Consider the following 21,564-nt stretch of genomic DNA (forward strand, 5'->3'; position numbering starts at 1 on the left):
TTTACCTTTTTCCTTGGAGACCTGTTCCAAAATCAGCCTTTTTTTGGTAACTGCCTTATAAACTAATTGGCAGTCCTCAACTAATGGGAGAGTTGCCTCATCAACTTTACCTCCTCTACTAGCTACCTACTACCTAGCTTTGGCCTAACTGACTGAGTGACTGCCCTTGAGCTTTGTTCACATGCCTAGTATGCATATAGTCACTATCCTATAGGTTTGTCTTGCTTCCAGTTCTTCAAAACTGTTTCAGCAGACTACCAGCTCTGCACAGCTCTGTTTTTTCATCACCTCATGCTGCACTGTCCTTTTAGCCCTTCAGAGAGTGGGTTATAAAGTATCTTCTCATTTCATACRTTACAGTAATCTGATCTAGAAATCGCAGTGGGATTGGGAGCTTGTTGTCCTACATTACAATCTATTTTATTTTTCTCTCCAAATTTATCTAGATTTGAAAACATTGTGGTACATTGTCTTTATAAAATTGTGCAGATGCAACTGAGTAACAAATACACTCCTAAACTGAAAATTGCAGAAATGAGAAGAGGATGAACTTGCATTGTTAAAATATTATATTATATATTACCTTTGCCAGGTTTTCTGGAATCCCAAATGCTCTTTTTTTGTTGTTGTTGTTCAGCATTTCACTTCTCTCAGACTCAAGTTTGAGAATCTACTGAGGGGAACATTTAGCTAGTCCTAGAAAAATTAAGTGAAAACTCGTATGCTTCCACATGAACTACATTGGCTTTTATCTTCCCCGTAATAGAATTCCATTATTATATATTAGGATAGCTAACAAAATAGATACCTGTCTTGGAAGAGTTTTCAGGAGGAAATCAGCAGCTACTTAACACAAACTTCGGTTCACTCAGAAAATAACAGAACTGTTCTTTTGTTTGAAAACTCACTTCTTTTCAATTTCATAAAATACAATAGCAATTTAAACTCATTGTGTCCTAATATATATTTATATCACTTCTGCCACTGAGACAGAGGGTCAGGTGATTAATCTGCAACTAAAACTCTGCAACTCCTGTGCGCTAAAAATTGTAGTCCAATCTGAATATTTTGGATTCACCAACTTTGTGATGCCCATGATTTTCCACTGGCTTTATATTAATCTGTATGGTTTACATAATGCCAGGCTGTAGTCCAAGAATTCCAGAAGATTCAGGAAAGGGTGATATGACATATAATTAAGTTTTATCTGTTCAGCATTTTCTAAATATATATTGACCTGGTATATTCAGTCTTATTTTTTTTCCAGTATATAATAATTGCCATTTAGATATATATGCTAATGATCAAAATTATKATTTTATTATACATAAGAATGACARTACCAGCCACAAACACCAATTCTTGTTCAGTCATAGGCACACTATAATAGACATACGCTTTACAGTATCTACATAGTACTTATGTACTTAAAAGTGTAAATAAAATGCACTTTTACTGTGACAAATCCAACTTCAGCCATAGATCTAAACATTTTTGATTGCATTCAGCCATATTCACTCTTATCCACATACAAATTATTTAACTTAATAAAATAACTCTGAATATTTTTGGAGATGTTTGCAACCCCAAAATGGTATCACTTTTATTTTATTTAATCTTGCTATTTCTCATGAAACTGAAAAGCACTATGAATTCATTGCTATATCTATATTTTCCATGCATATATGTACATTTTTCTATGAATTGAGCAGCACATTTGGAATTAGTTTGTTTATAGTCTTACTAGTACTTTTATTTTTATTCCAGCAATGCTTTAGTTGAAAGTGAGGAACAGAAATATTCAGAAGGAGTAAATTGGCTAGTAGCACACAAGAATTCTGTCAGAGGGCTCAAAAGGGCCTTTGATATCCTGAGTCCAGGTATAATGCCTTCCTCTTAAAACTATCCTTCCTCCGGTGTCAGTTATGAGAATTCTAAACTTTGATACAGGTCTCCACAAGAGAAAGACCTATATGAAACCCTATCTTATCTTATTATTCAAATAGTGTAGTTACACCACATATGTATTGGAGGGTTTAAGCAGAAGGAATTGAGCAATGCATGCCACAATGTGGACTGTACTAGATGAAAAAATTCAGGTTAGATAGTCCATAGGTCTCCTGTGCAGCTCCTCTACAGCTTCAGCTGTCTCAAAAGCTAATGTTTCCGCCTGCTGGCAGAACATCTGCAAAAGCTTTAATGCAATTTATCCGTTACAGAGGTGACTCTAAAGGAAATTTTACATCTTTATTCCCTAGGCTTACTGAACTGAGATCATCATTTCGCATTTTATAGCCTTATATTGACTAGTGTGGCTTTTATTTAAGATGGGACGTGTGATATTCAAACCCTAAGTCTGTATATTTTATTAGGATATCTGTTATCTTTTTATTTCAGCACTGTTGTGGATTGATCATTTTAATTTTTTGAAGAAGAGAAGGAAATATCAAAAACATCTTATACTTTAAAAAAACATGATAATAAAAGTTCATGGAAAAAAAAGTAGAAAATGGGGCGAGTGCAGAAAGCAGGAGGTCATTTACTCCCCCTGTTTGCCTCCAGAACAGGACCAACATTTTGTGTAWCTTCTTGACGGATATTTCTGTAGCTTTTCTTTCTTTGGTGCTGGTTTCATTATTCTTCTAAACAATATAATTAAAATATTTATTTTTAATTATATTAAAATATTACATTCAAATTTAAACATCCTTGTCATTAGAAAGCTTTTCTAATGTCTGTCATAGATCACCCCTGATACCTTGATTTCTTGTCTTATTCACAAGAACATGGACATGGAAAATAGGCGGCTGTATTCATAGCTGGTCTTTGTACTTCTTTACTTCTTCTGTYTCTAGAGTAAGTAGCTTTGGTTCCTTCAGTTTTACTTTGTAGATCATACTTATCAGATATTTTGCTGTCTTCCTTTTGTCTCTAATGGGTTAGCCAACAGCTTTTCTGAAGTATAATGCCTAGAACTGGACATAGTAGTGGAATTGTGGCCTTATCAGTGCTGAAAAGAAAGATGATTGCTTGTGCCTTACAGGTTRCAAACCTGTTTATCATTTTTTTCCTTTATTTTTTAACCACAGCATTGTGATATTGATGGCTAATATTTATATTGTGCTCCACTGTTAACAGCAGATCATTTTTCTGGAGTACTGCAAATTAACCATAGACTTTGGCCTGTATTTGTACAGCTGGATTTTCCTGAGTAAGTTTAAAACTTTGAATTTGCCCTTTTGGAATTGCATCTTATTTTTTCCAGATGATTTCCTTAATTTTTTTTTTTTGATGATTTTGGAGCCTAATCGTGTTCTCCTGGCTTCGAATCATTTGTATCATTTTGACTATTAATGAGAAACATATGATCTGAACCAGGGCACAGATGAGGAACCCACTTGATGTATCTATCCAGTTTGACAGTGAACAATTGCTAGTTACTATTTGAATATATTTTTCCAATCAATTCCAGCTAGCCTTGTTCCTATACTTAACTAAAAAAAAATTTACATAAGACACAAAACTTAACTACAACTAATATATATGCCATTTGCTTCTTCTTCTATATTGACAAGACCAATTTAAATAGGCTAGTCTTAACATTGTTGACTCATCTTTTATACCACCTTAAAGACAGATACTGTGTTTGACCTTTCCCAGTTTTCTGGAACATCGTTTTTCCTCAGTGATTTTACAGATAAAATTGCTAATGGCTCTGACGTTGCGTCAGCCAATTCTCTCAGCATCGTAGAATGGATTCCATTAAGTTCAACTACTATGAAAACATCTGATTTATCTAAGTATTTGCTGACTTGTTATCTCYTTAGCATAAGCAGAGTGTTTACTTCATAATTGACGCTAAGTATACAGTACTGGAGCATAGTAAAGACTAATGTATAAAAATGCCCTGTTGAGGCTTTAGCCTTCTTACGTTTATTTATTGAAAGCTTACCCTCAATTAACAATTTTCTTGATCTTAATAATTACTGATAYACCAAACAAAATKATGTTTTTCAGTTGTATGTATGTCCCTTGGTAGTTGCATCTCGGTTTATGTCTTTACATGTTTGAGCTATCCTTTTATTTTCATTCTTAGTCATTTGTTCTTGACTTCACTGTCTGTATGATTCTTGAATTTCAGAGAACTGAAAAGCTCATGATTTTACTTGATTAATCTTTCTGCGTTTCATGTTCTTCATTCTCAATGGGAATGCTTTTGTGTTCTTAATGTAATTTCTTTAAGGAACTAATGACTCTTCTTAGCTTCCTCTTTCCTTAGACTTCTTCCCCTTTAAACCATGCCTTCTGGTTTCCTGAATTTACATAACAGCAATGGATGAGTTTCTGGCCTTCAACTGCCTACATTTTATTTCTATGCTATTTGAGATACTGCCATTTAAAAATATTGTTGTATYTGTGCAATATCCTGGGCAACAAAGTGTAGAGAACCTTCAAACTACCCTGACTTATACTGGGAGTCTGGATGATTTTGGCTTCTTTATGATGTAAAGGCTGCAAGATAAGCATGAAACCATCTTTGGCAGTTCTATTCATTGTAAAATCTATTTAACAAACTCACAAAGAAAAAAGTTAAATGCTTAAGAGTCTTAAAACGTATCACTACAGCTAATTTTGTTTTTCTTCCCTCATTAGAACTCTTGTGTGGTTTAAGAAAATGTAGGATGAGATTAAATACTACTTGTACCAAGTATTAGTACCAGCAACTGAGTGAGTAGCTATTTTCTACCAGTTTGGTACCTGAGGAGTCATCATAACTTGACGTTTTTGAGCAGTGGGGGACATCCTGTATTTGAGTGTGTTTCTGCCATAAGGTGCCAGAAAGTACTTCGGTATTTCAGAAGCACTGTCCAGTGTTCCCTGAGATCCAAAGGAAGATGCCAAGGAATAATTTCTGAAGGCCTGAGGATTTTTAAATGAAGAAAGATAGGACTCTAAACAAGCAGGTGGAAAGGTGGCCTAGATGCAGCCAAAAATGTATGCTCATGTCCTTTTCTGAATTACAAGCATTTAAAAAAAAAATAAAGTGATATTAAATCAGTTCAGAGTGGACTATGACTCATAGAGATATCACTGGCAAAGGGCGCCAAATGAGGATGTTTCTAGTGCAGTGGCAGACCTTGCGGTGGTCAACATTTTCATCAGTGTTCTGGATGTAAATGTAAGTCACTCCTCACAACCAGAAATGACAAAGAATATGGAATAACAGGGCAGGCACTCAAAGGCAGATCTGAATTGCCTGATAGCATGTCTCCATTCTGATTAAATGCACTTCAGTATGCCCACATACACAGTTATGTGGATAAGACCATAGAATTCAGAATATACTTGTACAGTGGTGATCTGTATTTTGGACAYAGCTACTCTAAAATCTTCTAGGAGTTAGCATGCAAGCAACTGAACAGGGACTCCTACAGTTCTTAGATGACAAAGACAATAAAGCYGTGTTTCATAAACAGGGGTAGCAAGTAGGCTTAGGGAAATGAGGTTACATTGGTGTACAGTGCCCGTAAAATGGATTTGAACTAGTGAGACTTGTTCTGGTATCCAAATTTTCAGAAACTTGAAAAAAAATTATGTTCAGAAGAGAACTATGTATTTATTCAATAAAGGCTGGAGAAAATGCTAGACAGTGAATGCTGTAAGACTTAGGAGCTCAAGCTTGTTAGTTGTAAATTGAAGGTGCTCTTAATATAGTAAAGTAATCTCAGGAAGAAAGATTACCACTTACCAAAGAACTCTTCAAAGAATCAGTGGCTAAAAGTGAAGATAGAGAAGCTCATAATGTTAATAGTAAAGACGATTAACCTTTAGATTCTGCATTTCTTGACATCATTAAATCAAGAGTGATGGCATACCCTAGSCAGACGTATGTGAGTCAAATGATAGCTTTTTTGCGATATACAAAAATAAATGAATCAAATTTAAAGATCTGTGTTTTAAAGGCACTCAAACTAGATGGATTAATTTTGACATTAATTCTTGATTTACCTTTTCATCTAAGTTTAAGAATGAAAAGGTAATTCGGCAATGTCTGTAGGACTTCTATACCTTTCACCATTACTGAAATGCCTTTTTAAGCTGGAGGAAGAACATCTAGGCAGGCCATACTGGAGAAATTTTATCTAAGGAAGATCTCAGAGAGTTCTTTGTCTTATATTCTTCCCGTCATGGAAAGTGAGCTTGCAGTCATAGATACCAAATTTATATACAATCTTTTCACTGTCTAATATAGCTGACTTTATACACATATACTAAAGGTTTTAAGTAGATTGTCTGTGTATTATAAAAATGTTCAGTTAAACACTTCAAAAATAAAAGCAAAAGAAAAACAAGCTTTGCTACACATTCCATTTTAATTTTATATAGCCATCTTTATAGTTCTGTAATTCTCAGTTGTGAACTCTGTGAGTTGACTGTCATAATTGAGASATAACACATACATTGGTTAAACAAAGTTTTACTGATTAGTGCGTTGCTGATACTGTTTTATTTTCATTTAGCTTGTGGATATTTATATTATACCACWATACAGAAAGAGATACATATTTTAAACTAAATCTGTGTTTAATTTGAAGCCTTAARATTGATTGTTTATCTGCCAATAGAGTTTATTTTGCATCTAGCAGATCAAATTTCAAATGGTAATACAACATGATGCAAATTTTATGTCAACTCAGTTGTKGAGGGGTAACTATTTCCATGCCTTTTAAAATCTATACTGTAATTACGGGTAGACTTGCTGCAATGATAACTACAAGAAATAAAAAATAATTGTTGACACCATCAGTAGTATTTGTTATTTTGTATAACACATGCTTCAGAAGATATGAAAAATGTTTTGTTGTGATTTTAGTTTAGAAACACATTTTAAGCTATGTTTGCAGTTTTGAAGCCAAAGAAACAGTATGTATGTTTATTTTTCATATACTATTCTATTTTTGTTTTCATATAAGTGAATAAAACATTTATTTTTTWAAAAAAGACTATGTTGAATATCATATGCCAACCATTATATATATAATAGATAAGARAAGTATGAGTTATTACATTATCTATAAATATAGTTTCACTGTAGGAGAAGCACTTCTCAAAAGAAGAGACATCGTCAAGTTAGCTATATACTCCTTACATTTATATAAAATAATAAAAAGACAAGTTTTCTCTTTAACGTCTGTTGCAAAATGTTTATAACACAAAGCAAAGTTAGAATAAATGTCAAAATCTGAGCTATAGGAAAAGATCACAACCTTCATAAAAGGACAACTATCTTCTCAAGCTACAGAATATTCTCTGTARTTTGGCAATCATACTCTGGGGATTTTTTAAAAACCATTTAGACTTTCTGATATGTGTGGATAAACTGATTTCTCTAGGAAAACGTGTGGGAAATTGCTACAATATTTTATTCCTTGGGACATATTTTACCAAATAGATCTGAATATGCTCTTAAAGCTGGGCACATGTTTCCGTTTCTTCTAGAATCAAGAACATAGAGGTGATCAAAAAAAGGTAATGTGACATAATTGTAGAAATCTTCCTTCAGGACAATGTATTATAATAYATGTTAAAGAATACCTTTATATTTAAGCAGTTTTCTGTGAGGAAATCTGTGGACATCTGTAGTTAAAAGAAATTAAAGTAAAAAATTAACTTTGAAGTGCCGTCCCCTTTTACTTAGTTGATTATCACAACTATTTTGTCTGATGTAAGTTACTGATCTGAAGCTTCAAAAGGTATTTTTCTCACATTTATATTGAGTGTATTTTCTCACTTCTCTACTAGTTTTATAGTATCTATTGAAGGGCATGTTAAATCTAAAGACTTTGGAAGTCTGTATTTGTCTTACTGTTTCTGATTCCTTTATGTTTAAGGGATGTGATGCATAATTTAAATGTTTTTGCTAGATCTGCTTGCTTCATATTACCAGGCATTACTCAGTTTTTCAGAGCTCTATATTTCAGTATGATATGCACGAATTAGCAAATTATTTCCTCTGGGAAGGGTTGACTCAAGGTTCTTTACAGTTTTGAAAGTGTCATTTAAAAAAGAGGGGCTGGAGCACAGCTCAGATTTGGATGTGAGCCCAAGCTTCTCTGGAATTCAAAGGCGTATCAGAGGTAGAGACTGTAATTTGATTTACTAGGTACACTAAACTGAGGCTTACTCATTAGCACCAGTTGGCATTGTTCATGCTCTCCAGCTTCTATTGTAGCTACGTGGTAGCTCAGACTCCCTCATTTCTGTGCAGCTGGGTTCATCTTTGATTTGATTAACTGTAAGTCTACATTATAGGTTCAAAAGAAATTGTTATCATAAAAGAAATCGTTTAACTTTCTGCCTAACACAGGGTAAATTCTTTGATCTTTTTCTGACTTTTTGTCTAGTAGCTGTGATTGAAATAGGGCTTTTATATTTTAGAAAACATCCAATCTTGAGTAAAAACTTTCCACTGCTCTTATCCCTCTAAGTAATTTGTTCCAAATGATAACTAACCACCCAATGGAAAACTTGCAGCTTACTCCCCATCTAAATTTGCGTACATTTAACTTCAAGCCTTCATACCTCTGTGCTAGATTGTAGAGCTCTCTGTGATCACATTCCTATTCCTCATAGCTGTTATTTATTCCACTATGAATAAATCATACCTTAACTTACTTTTTGAAAACTAAATAGTGCTTCCCATGTCTGTCTTCATGAAGCTATTTTTTGGTCTTTTTATCATTCTTATTTCTCTTCTCTAAATTGTCTTCATTTTTTCACTCTACTTAGAAAACTATAGAAAGGAAACTTAGACGCAGAATTTTAGTAGGAGATGCACAAATGCTTAAGAAGAAATAACATCTGTGTTTCTATTCAGTACTATCATTTACACATCCAAAACTTCATTCTTCTAGTCAAATGTTACACTGTAATCTCAAATTCATGTTCAAGATCTCAAATCATTTTACGTGCTCTGATTCCAAGGATAGAACTCCTATATTGAGGTATATACTGTTTTCTTTATTTCTTTATTTATGACCTTAAATTTGGAAATAAAAGAAAATATATTGGACCAGATCAAAAGTAAGTGTAACCCAGTATCCTGACAGGAGGAAAGTCATGATGATTAGGAAGGAAGTTTTCTGTGGCTGAGGCTCATCTCTTGCACTTCAGATTTCCTGACTTCTGATTTCCACAAATGTGGGAAACTTGACTGCATAATGTCCTCRTGTTTATATTCTACCAAGGCAGAAGAAACCCAGGATCTTAAATGAATGCTCAGGGAAAAGTAAAATCAGGGTAAACATAATTCTCTCTCGTACTCTCCCAGACCCCACCTGCTTTTAGCTCAGGGAGTTGAAAATTGAATGGGATATTTAYGTTTTTCATAGTCGTCAGGAGATTCTTCTTAAACTCTTTCAGTCTCTTCTTAAACTCTTGTCAACTTTTAGCTTTCATAAAATCCTTTCACAAGGAATTCTACTAGCATATTATCTCTTCTTTGAAGGGACAGATCCTCTTACTTATTTTAAACCTTACTCCTTCTATATCTCATTATTAAAAAAGATTATATTAAAAGAGACAGTGAACAATCAATCCCTATCTTTTCCCCCTGTGTACCATCCCTAACGTTGTAGACCTCTATCATATCCCCTTAGTCATCTCTTTTCTAGACTTAAGCCTTGGATTATTTTTGCTGCTCTTCTGTGGAACTTCTCCAGTGCTACAATATCCTTTCGGAAATTGAGGGTCCAGAATTGCATGAAGTTTTTAAGGTGTGTGTGAACCACGGATTTGTACAGGGGTACAATGACATTATCTGTTGACTATTTTTCCCAAGTACCTCTTAATATTCCATTTGTTTTTTTTTGATTGCTATCTATGCTAACCCCAAGATCCCTTTCCTCATTGTTAATGATGAGCTGAAAACTCATCTTTTCATCTATGGAGTCATTTTTTTTCCCCCTGRTGTATATCACTTCTCATTTGCTACTTTACTGCCCTGTCTCTTAGTCTTAGAAGGTTCTTCAGCAATTTGTCCCAGCTGGTCTTGGATGATATAGCTTCATCAGCAAAATTTGTCGCCTAACTAGTTCTTCCATTTCCAGCGTGTTTATGAGTGTGTCAAATAGCACAGCTCTCAACATACATCTGTGGAGCTTCACTGATCACCACCCCTTATTGACAGAACAGACCATTAGTTTTTATCCTCAGTTTCCTATCCTTTAATCATTTTTCCAGTCCATGCCACAACCTTCCCTCTTGTAACACAGTGGCTTAGTTTCTTTCAAAGCTACCAGTGAGGGACTTTGACAAAAAGCCTTATGGGGTCCATTAGACTTCATCAGCTAGATCACCACAGTTCAAGGGCTTGGCAGGTTTTGTAATGCTTCTTTTAACAGATCCATGCTGACTCTATAGTTATATCACACAATTCCAAATATCATATTTGACTAGATGTCTACTAATTCTGTTCTTTATTACCATGTACTAATTTGTCAAACACAGGCACATAACAGGCCTTGCAATACCCCTGGAACTCTTTTCAAAGTTGGCAAGACATTTGTCACTTGTCTAGTCTTAGGCTGCAGAGTAGTTTGAAGTCAGAGGATACAGGCCACTTGTACTGAATCAACTATTTTAGCCTTGATTTCCTGTGTAGTAACACTTGGGTGAATACCATTAATAATGGTAATTTGTTATTACTCGTTTTGTCACTTTTTTTAATAGGCATTTCTGCAGTCACTTCAGTTTTGGACAGATCTTCTGAAATATCCTTTGTGTGTTCTCTTGCTATCTGCAAGCACTTATACCAGAACTCACAGTACTTGACTCTGCCTGACTTACCAATCCATTCACAGCAGGCCTTGTTAGTCATTTGTCATCTGCAGTGTTTGCTTTTGCCTCAGTCTTTATGCCATTTCCAGAMTTTATTGTAATTCCATTTCTTATTGTGTTCGTGTTAAATTTAATACCATAGAATAAAAATAATCTAACAGGTTTCTCCTTTAGTAGTAGTTTTGTTAGTGCTAGTAGAAGAGATTAAGTTTTATATTAAATGTTTTACATATTGATGATTTGCTTTATTTTAGGGAGGCAATCCAACAGCTACTGTAATTGCATTGTGTTCAATGAGAGATTTCAATCTGGCTCAAGAAACTTGCCAGCTGGCCATCAGAGATGTTGGAGGTCTTGAAGTGTTAATTAATTTACTTGATACAGAAGAAATTAAATGTCAGGTAAGTGGCTTTGTCAAATASAGCAGTGAATATGATTTTGCTATTAGAATATTTTCTCAATTTTCAAGATTATGTAAAGTAAATTGATATGCTTTCTGTATTTTCTTAATTTGAATGACTTTGTAGTATAAAAATCCAATTTCTGATTTTCAGTTTTCTTATTTCCTTCTGATTCAAATTAAAAGACAAAACGTTTTAGACAATTTTTACATTTTAAATAATTTTACTATTTTTGTATTCTTAAATAATATTTAATGTCTATTATTTTCCATTATTTAGATTGGTTCTTTAAAAATCCTGAAGGAAATCAGTCAGAATTCACTGATCAGGCATGCTATTGCAGATCTTGGAGGATTACAGATCATGGTGAAAATACTTGACTCTCCAGATAAAGATCTAAAATGTTTGGCAGCTGAGACAATTGCTAATGTTGCGAGATTTAAACGAGCCCGACGGATAGTAAGGCAACATGGAGGGATCAAGAGATTGGTAAGAARATATTAAAATCAGTACCTCTTCCACATGCGTATTTTTTCCTAAGAGTAGGTCATTTGTTATATACCTGACTCTTCAGATAGTATCTTCAGATAGTGTTTGCTATGTGCAGCTTCCCTGTATATTATTTTTTTTTAATTTCTTTTGTTAGGTTGGGCTGTTGGAATGTATCTCAGTGGGATCAACCACTCTAGCACCACACCAAGCCAAAGATTTTGAAATAGCACGCTGTGGGGCTTTGGCACTTTGGAGCTGCAGCAAAAGCACCAAAAATAAAGAAGCAATTCTTAAGGCTGGTGGCATTCCATTATTAGCTAAGTGGCTCAAGTGTTCACATGTAAACATCTTAACCCCAGTGGTGGGGACACTACAAGAATGTGCCTCAGAGGTAAGTAAACACATACAACCACGTTATTTCTAATCATAAAAATAATTGGTCAATAAAAGAAATGTTACCTTTGCCTACCATTTAAAAACAAACTGTCCAGGACTGTCCAAATCAGGAAGTTTGAATTCAGAAGTGTAGATGCTAGGGTGCAGTAGCAATTGTTTTAAGAAGCTTGTGATAAAATAAAGCCCCCTTAATTTTTTATTCCAAAGGCCAAAATGAAAAGATTTTTGTATATTTTCTTCCACAAACTACTCTTGGCCTTTAGAAACTAAAATTTCTGCCATATTTTTAATCATTCTTGAGAAATTAAATTTGGCAACTTCAGATGCCTTTTTCTGGTTAGTTAGTAAGTTTAAATTGTATGAAGCTAATCTAGTGCGGGGGCCGAGATGACCCAATGCAGCGCAAGGCAGGGCGGATTAGGTTGTCCTTGTGAACTGGGAAAGACAGTGTCTGATCAGTTTCAAAAAGAACCGAAATAGGTGATTTCTCTACAGACTGCTACGACAGGATATCCATTTTTTAAATATGAACACAATTATTTTTACCATAGCCAGCTAAGATGAGTGAACATTTCCTTATTTTTGGAAACATATTTGAAACTCAAGCACATTGCACCTAAGCTCAGAAATATGCATTAAATTTTGTGGCTAATTTGAGACATGTAAGACATGATTTTTCAAAGGATTTTGCACTATGAAACACTTGGTGTCTTCAAAAATACCTTCTTGAAGTATACAGGCCCCATGAAGACAAACATGTGAGAAATTTTAGCTTCAGTAGTCTCTGTCAAACAAACAGGGAGTTCAGGGCAAGGAGAAAAATCCATGTTAAGGAGGTTATCTGCCCAGATTTGGACGCATTTTTCAGGGAAGGCTAAATGAATCTCATATACAGACATTTCCCCTCTCTTAAGTAATGATTCCAGCTACAATGCCTGTGGGTTACAATTTGAAAGAAAAGATCAGTGACCAAATTTTAATGCTAGGAACAGGTTTTCAACCTTGTTCTAGGAACTGATCTATTGTTTTGGCTACTGGCTTTAGACGAAATGAAGGATACTTGTTGACCTTGTTCTGGAGCATCTGTTTCTTCTCTGATTCTGAACATATAAAGAATGTTTTTACATTTTGAGTAACTTGAATATTTTATTTATTGTTTTCTGTGCAGAAGGTAAAGAAACACGTGAGCTCCTGAGCACCCTTCTAGATTGTTTAAGAATCAAATCTAGATTGTTTAAGAATTTGTTCCTACAAAGTGAGCACTGCAGCATCTGATTGTACTGCTGGTTTTAAGATCACAGCCCTACAGAGATTTTATGCGTATGATTAACTCTGAGAACATCAGTGGTATATTCAAGGCAATCTAGACTGCTTTTGCTGAAAATTAAGTGCAGGGCTTCACAAAGTCAGAGCCGAAAATTATAGTACTTCACTATTACTGTGACTAGTGTTTTTAACTACTAAAATACAGAACTTAAAAAGATGGAATTTATCTTTTTAGCAAAGTTACAGAATTGCAATAAGAACAGAAGGAATGATTGCGGACCTTGTGAAAAATTTGAGTAGTGAATATGAGGAGCTACAGATGCATTGTGCAAGTGCCATATTTAAGGTAATTGTATTGTTTTAATCAGTAGATCAGAGGGGGGAATTAGCACTTTGTTTTAATATTCTTGTCACTTAGAATTAACATTTCTCAGTTTTACTATTTCTCTAATTTGGGAGAAACTACTTTGCAGAAATTGTTGACAGTCTGTGGCTAAATTTTTGTGAGAGTGTTTTAGCTGTACATTTAATATTGCAGATCATTTCCTCATTGAATTAGTCTGTTGCGTGCAAGTCCTGAATTGTACAGGTAACTGGTGGAGAAGGGTGGGGCATGCTGTGCAAGGAGCTGCATGTTTTGTTTGCTGTTTATTTGTGCACAAGGTGAACAAAGTGACAGTATAAGCATTGCAGCATGTGTGGTAGCGCTTCACTGTCAGAAATCTCCTAGTGAGTAGATCACATTTTTCAACTATTTTAATAAGCAATTTTTATTTTCTTCTGTATTAGTTTTGAATAGTTGCAACATAATACATCTAGCTTTTGAAAACACTCTCTTCTACACTTTGAATAGTATGTGTATTTAATTTGTTTCATAGTGTGCCGAAGATAAAGAAACACGTGACCTGGTTAGACAGCATGGAGGCCTACAACCACTGTGTGTTTTGCTTGGTAACTCTCAAAATAAGGAACTTTTAGCAGCTGTGACAGGAGCAATCTGGAAATGTGCAATCAGTGGAGAAAATGTGTCAAAGTAACAATTTAATTTTTCAAATATTTAATATGTTATCATGTTTTGAATTTATGAATTTATGGGMCTATTTGTTTTTGTTTGTTTGATTGTTTGTTTGGTCATGAGTCTGCAGAAACGTGCCTTGTAATCATCCTAGGTGGTGTAGTGCCTAAAGACTGCCACCTGACCTCATCAGGTACAGTGGAGACAATGTTCCTAGAATCTTAAGAGTCAAGGGTGAGAACTGGTGCCTGTAAAGAATAGTTAAGATATAGGAAACTGAGCAAGGATATATACTAGCATACTATACTATAGCATTCTATACTAGCATATAGAAAATGTTTGACTTGTGTGCGTATCTAATATCCCCATTTGCTCTCTGTAGCTTAGAAACCTGAATCATGGCTCCACAGTAGGGAGAATATTCAGCACACCTAACTTCAAAATTTTAGGTACATATTTAGGTACTGTTTATAATCTATAGATAGAGAAAATTGTATCATTTTGGAGTAGATATAGCTAAAATAYGCTAGGTCCACTTATTTTAGAGATATACTGGAGGCTAGGATATATAGCCTCTGGAGATACTGCTGTCTTTGGCTACAGAAGGAGCTGAGACAAGTAGCGTAACCTGGACACACGGCTTCTGAATGAGTGAATTCTACCATAGCTATCTACATCCACTTGCTATAAGAGCCTGGAGTCATTGTCTGAGGATGTGACAGCAGGAGTTGTCAGCGTTCACCTTTCATGGAATAGCTTAACAACTAAGAGCACTAGGCTCCCTCAATTCAAATTCATTCCGCAGATTTATGTGCCCTCTCTCAAGAAAATGCCTGCATCACTGGAGTATGTGTTAGGCTTCTTGCTGAAGTTATGCAGCTCAGTACAGAGGAATGCAAGATTCATAGGTTGGAAGGAAAACTAGTAAGAAGTAAATACTCTTCTTGCAGCCCCAGTTTTGGTATATATTGCTAGACAAGCTGATATGTTAGATAGACACTGGATAAAAATCAGAAAGAATTCCAAAAATCAGAGTTTCAAGTCTGGCTTTTTACTCTGCTAAATGAATTCCCAAATTTTTGGTATACAGAGCCATGGTCTTTACATACTCGACGTCTGGCCCCTGCTTTTTGCATTCTTGGCTGCACAGTAACACACCACTTTTCAGAAGTACATATCCCCCTTTTCTCTGAGCTTTGGTATCTGCACAGAAGCATTCTGGTTCTGGAACAGTCAGCGGTGAGGTGGAGTGAATGGCTCTGCCTATACAAGTAAACTAGACAAGGCCAAAGCTTGAGTCAGGCACTATGTCATGATCATCCATACTGTTTAGCTGTTAGCACAGTCCCTTATACGGTTTGGCTAGCAGGCTCCCAGACAATGCCCAGACACTGCTTGGGAACAGCACAAGGCAACAGCTTGTTCCCATTAGGCAGAATGGGTGAGGCCACCCTGTATTGTGAGGATAAGAGGTTTTAGCCATATGGATGCTATGTTGTGCCTCTTGTCCTCGGGGCTAGAGAATGAGCCCTTGCCTGTTTTATTTATTAGTTTAGCTGTAGCCAATAATTCTGGCCAAATGCAAACAGATTTTTCCTGGGCTATTAAGATATCTTTGGCAAGTGCTTGAAGCTCCAGGAAGGTTACTAGCCAGATGCAGTTCCAGRCTTCAACTGAATTCATGTATATTCTAGTGCTGAGTCTGAAGCTGTAAACCCTATCCAAACTCAGGATGGGAGGACACTACAGAAAGGGGAGGGAAAATAATACAAATACATGAAAGCATATCTGGAGGGACAAGCTTGACTCTGGCATGGAGCTAGAAATAACAAACCCTGCTGATTCCTCAGAGCCACTCAGTTATCTTCCAGCTATTTTCTTCAGTGCTTCCTGTACCTGAAGAATATCGCTGAGATGCAGTGCTGCCTTCAGCACGGAGCTGACATAGGCGCCTGGGCCYGACTAGCTCAGATTCCACTTTGTGTGCAAGCAGCCGTACTGCTTCTGGACACAAGATGGCCCGAGCCAACAACTCTGTCAGAGAGAAGCCTGCCTATGGCAGAGCCAGCCCACGTTATTCCATCTGTGAAACAGTCGATCTGCAACATAGATGAAGTTCATCTAAGAAAATGAAAACTTTATTTTTTTTATTGACGCTTTTGAAATTTGTTAATATTTCTTTTGCCGTTAACGTTTTCTCTTGAATAAAATTTTTAGGGACACATCCAAACTGCAAGGAACAGAGATAGATGTTTTTTGCAAAGCAAAAGCCTGAATTATGAAAAATTAAGGTTACTTATTTATCAGTTACATTAATTGCATTGTCATCCTAATGAATCAACTCAGAAAGATTAACTTTTATTAAATATTTCTAATTTGGTTATCTAAATCTCAACAATACAATTTTTTTAATATGAAAGAAAAATCACAGGTATAGCCAATTCCTGGAAAATCCAGAGTAATTATAGCTCTTGTTCACATTTACAGAAGCTAGGGTCCATGAGGGAAGCACAAGTAAGAACTCTACCCTCAAAGAAATAATCTCTTTAGGGGAGAAAGTATATGTATTTACACAAAGATGTAAGTCAAAGCATAATTATTAGGTAATATACAGTTTGATATTCCAAGTCAAATTGTCATGGTATATCACAGAAAATGTACAGAAGGAAGATACAGTATGTACTTGTTAAGAAACCTCTGAATTCTGAACAAAACCTGAAGTAAGATGACCCCAGTACTGAGGACTAAAGTCCTGATCTGACAGATAAACTTTTGAAGTTTAGCACGTTTATAGGATGAGGTCTGCAAAAGCAAACAGGCCTCCCAGAATTTCAATATTAATTTTATTAATTTTATTGATTGTATGATAAGATCATACAATAGAAATTTACTAGAACTAGCTGTGTGACCATGAGAACAGKAACTTCTATACCTAGCTAGTTGTCAGGACAAACCCACTAAAGGCTAACATTCAGTGAAAAGGAAGAATGATCCTGTAGCTCTAGAGAGCTGAAGGAGGTGCTGAAATACTACTATACTACTACTCCAACTCATTRTTAACATGGCAGGAAAGAGTGGTGGAAATTAGGATGCCACTCTATTTGCTAGTCTTTCAGTGCATTTTCAGCTTTTATAGTTATTGCATCCATGTGTTAAGTTTTAAACAGCCCTCGTATACTCTTTTGATTCCTTGAGAAGTATATTTAAAACAAAAAGAATAAAAAATTATGTTGAACATAACACTTTCAAGAACATAACTTTTCACAATCACAGGTATTGTGATTTCTTGAATAATATAATTTACTTACAAAATTAAACATTACAACAGTAACATATGGAAAATAATAACTTTGTTTCTATTGCTGTCATTTAGATTTCAGGAATATAAAGCCTTAGAAGCTTTGGTAGAACTGCTCACTGATCAGCCTGAAGAAGTCCTTGTAAATGTTGTTGGAGCGTTGGGAGAATGTTGCCAAGAGCCAATAAATCGAGCYATTATCCGTAAATGTGGTGGAATACCGCCTCTAGTGAAGTTGCTTACTGGAACTGATCGGGCACTTCTTGTGAACGTCACCAAAGCAGTGGGAGCTTGTGCAACAGAACCTGAAAATATGATGTAAGCTCTTCATACTCACTGCATTTGAAATGTTGCTAGAAAATAATCTGAGCAATTTCAGCAGATAATTTGGGGAGGACAATATTCAAAGTTCTAATGTGAAGACAGTTTCTTACAATGAATTATAAGCAGATATCTTTGCAATCAGATATGGCATTGAATTCACAGATTAGTTACTTTGGGGTAACTAGGGGTGTTTGAAAAGAAATTTCCCATTTGCAGTGTTTTAGGCTTTTGATGGATTTTGATGGATTATCTAGCATACTAATATGAATTCATCAGAATTAATAATGGACTTAATTTCCTGTTAAACATATTAGTAGGCTTTACTTTCCTCAATTCTAATGTGAGTTTAATGGATATTTTACTTTTGTTTTCCACAAGCTGTGTGGGTTAGTTATGTCCTACTGTAAAATGTGCTATATAGCAAAATGGATATTTAATTAATAAAATATATAGAATGCAACAGTTCCAAATCCGTGTGATTCTGGAAAATCGGATAAGCCTGTAATAAATTGATTTTAATTAAAGCTAAGATTCAGAGTTACAAAGCACCATTTTAAAGTATGTATGATGAGGATCTGTTTTTCCTTCTCCTCCTTTTACTGTTCTCAAATCATAGATAATAGTCTAGATTACAGAAAATAATTCCAAAAGAAATATGTGCATTTACCATTGTGAAAGTTTTTAAAATTAGAATATGGTTTGTATTTTGTCTTTTCTGTCTTTCTTCATTATTCCTTTTCTGAACTCAGACTTTTTCTTTTTGACCCTTTTCTCCCCTCCTGTTCTTTCACAAAACCAAAGGAAAAGGCTGTCTTTTTACTGAGAGAGTTGTTGCTCTCTTTAGTTTTGTGATGTAGATTTGCTTGGCTGACAGAAACCTTTCAATTTTATGATTAAGTGTTCCAGTAAAATATTCAGGTCGGCATTTACTGTGCTTGCTGTTCCCTTACAGGGATATTTACCTCAAGATTCTGGGCATATTTCCCTCCTTATATGTAAGGAAGGTCAGAAAGAGAGTTTTATTAAGCCCCTCCTGTTCTGATTTGCATAATTCACTTGATATTCATATAGCAGTGTAGGGAATTCTTTTCCTGAATAGGGCTTTTGTTTTCATGCTTTGGCTGTCACCCAGTGGCAAAAGGCTAGATGGTACACAGCTGTAAACATGGGTTATACGAACAGTTAGCCATGTAGAATGAAAGCATATATAAATGAAATCACCTTCACCACATATTTCAAATGAAGAATACTAAACATTAGCCTTTACAGTAATGTATTAACCTAAGAGAATTAGCATCATAATCAACTGAGAAATTTAAATGCCAATAAATATAAATTGACATTTATAAAACCTCAGACATACTCCAGTACACAGCACTATCACTTATAATACCCAGTATGGATAGCTTCATACTGGAATGTGGTCAGTATGAGCACCAAAAATAACACAAATTGCTGCTAAAATTGTGATCAAACAAAGTCCATCTTGTTTTTAAGGAGAAGAGAGCATAGGTTGTTTGGGAGGAAATTCTAAAGAGTTTGCCAAGAGTGGATGAAGGAATCAAATCTCAAATTAGGTTCATATGGAAAAAATTTCTATTGAAGGTTTGCAACATCTAGAAAAAAACAAACAGGCAAGATTTTAGTCCAGGAGTATAATGTACTTTTAACAACTACAAAAAAACTATTACAGAGAAAGTAGTAGTAGTAGTAGTAAGACTGAGACATTTACCTGAAGCGTTGTGTCAATGGAAGTTCAGAGTTGTAGCACTGGAAGATGGCATGATTCAGCCAGGTGGGCAGAATTTTGATCCTGATCCAGCAAAATGTTTAAACAATGCTCAGCTTAAACATTGATGTCAATGGAACTACTCACATGTTTAAATGATTTCAATATTTGATTTTCAAAAAAAAAAAAAAAAAAAAAAAAAAAAAAAAAAAAGGCCATCCATTCGTCTTCCTTCTCTTTACCCTCAGACCAGTACAGCAGTAGTTGAAATTGTAGTGCCTCATCCAAAATTTCTCTCCTCCTTTTTCGGATAAGCAAGTCACCAAAGACAAACAGTTACAGTATCGCTTTGTGCCAAATACAGAATTTGGGACTAAAGCAATATGTAGTCTTTTTAGAAAGTACTGTGCGGGTTCATACTCTTTCTGTAAACATTTTCTGAAGGTTTTAACCAAAAATATTAGGTGAACTCGTATTTTATGTGGAAAGTAAGTAATACGACCAAACTCTCCAACATTCTTTACAAAGTGGAACACCCAAGGGACATTGTTCATGGCAACTATGGGTTTAGTTAGTTGTAGCACTGGTTTTCCACTGCACAGCTATGTGATCTGACCACATCCCAAGCATACAAAGACTTGATTGTTTCTCCAACATTGCTTCTCTTGGTGTAACTTAGAGCAGTCTTATGGCTGCTATCCTGGAGCTTAATGACTTGTTTGGCATACAACAACTCTGTAGGAAAGTCTGCAATCAAATACAATTAACTAATCAGGATTCAGATGCCCAGATAAAATCCTTCTTCATTTGCAAAATCCCTCTTTCTTCTTCCTGGTCAATAAATACTATCAGATTACAGCATTACAGAAGGGTTAAGGTTGGAAGGGACCTCTGGAGATCATCTAGTCCAAACCCCTTGCTCGAGCATGTGATCCATATTGGACAGAATTGCATCCAGGCAGGCCTTGAATATCTCCAGAGAAGGAGACTCCACAACCTCTTTGCGCAATCTGTTCCAGTGCTCTGTCACTCTCACAGTAAAGAATTTCTTCCTTATATTCAGGTGGAACTTCCTGTCATTCTGTTTGTGCACGTTGCCTCTTGTCCTGTCACTTGGCACCATTGAAAAGAGGCTGACCCCATCCTCTTGACACCCTCCCTTCAGGTACTTATACACATTGATAAGATCCCCCCTCAGTCTTCTCTTCCCCAGGCTAGAGGCTCAGCTCTCACAACCGTTCCTCATAGGGCAAATGCTCCCACCCTCCCATCGTCTTTGTAGCCCTACGCTAGACTGTCTTCCGTAGCTGCATGTCTCTCTYATACTAGGGAGCTCAGAACTGGACACACTACTCAAGATGTGGCCTAAACAAGGCTGAGTAGAGGGGCAGGATCACCTCCTTTGACCTGCTGATGACACTCCTCCTAACGCACCCCAATGAACCATTGGATTGGCCTTCTTGGCTACAAGAGCACATTGCTTTCTCATGGTCAACTTGTTGTCTACCAAAATTTCCAGGTCCTTCTCTGCAGAGCTTAGGAGGTCAGCCCCCAGCCTGTAGTGCTGCATAGGGTTATTTCTCCCTAGGTGCAGGACCCTGCACTTGTCCTTGTTGAACCTCATGAGGTTCCTCTCTGCACAGCTCTCCAGCCTGTCCAGATCTCTCTGAATGGCAGAATAGCCCTCTGATGAATCAGCCACTCCTCCCAATTTAATATCATCAGTAAACTTGCTGAGGAGGCACTCTGTCCCTACATCTAGGTCATTGATGAATAAGCTGAACAAGACTGGCCCCAGTAGTGA

General features: G+C 35.8%; 1 protein-coding gene across 2 annotated transcripts in view; it reads left to right on the plus strand.

The window, feature by feature from the left end:
* The window catches only part of ODAD2 (outer dynein arm docking complex subunit 2), a 93,742-nt gene that overhangs the window by 23,049 nt on the left and 49,129 nt on the right, over positions 1–21,564 (plus strand). For both annotated transcript variants that reach the window (XM_085318284.1, XM_085318285.1), the window contains exons 10-15: positions 11,094–11,240; positions 11,520–11,729; positions 11,887–12,123; positions 13,630–13,740; positions 14,273–14,427; positions 17,783–18,025. In XM_085318284.1, coding sequence (XP_085174410.1) covers positions 11,094–11,240; positions 11,520–11,729; positions 11,887–12,123; positions 13,630–13,740; positions 14,273–14,427; positions 17,783–18,025 — 1,103 coding nt within the window. The remainder of the gene's footprint in view (positions 1–11,093; positions 11,241–11,519; positions 11,730–11,886; positions 12,124–13,629; positions 13,741–14,272; positions 14,428–17,782; positions 18,026–21,564) is intronic.

Source organism: Rhea americana, unplaced genomic scaffold (assembly GCF_003343005.1).
Source record: "Rhea americana isolate MKP2758 unplaced genomic scaffold, rheAme1 scaffold_53, whole genome shotgun sequence".
Lineage (NCBI taxonomy): Eukaryota > Metazoa > Chordata > Aves > Rheiformes > Rheidae > Rhea > Rhea americana.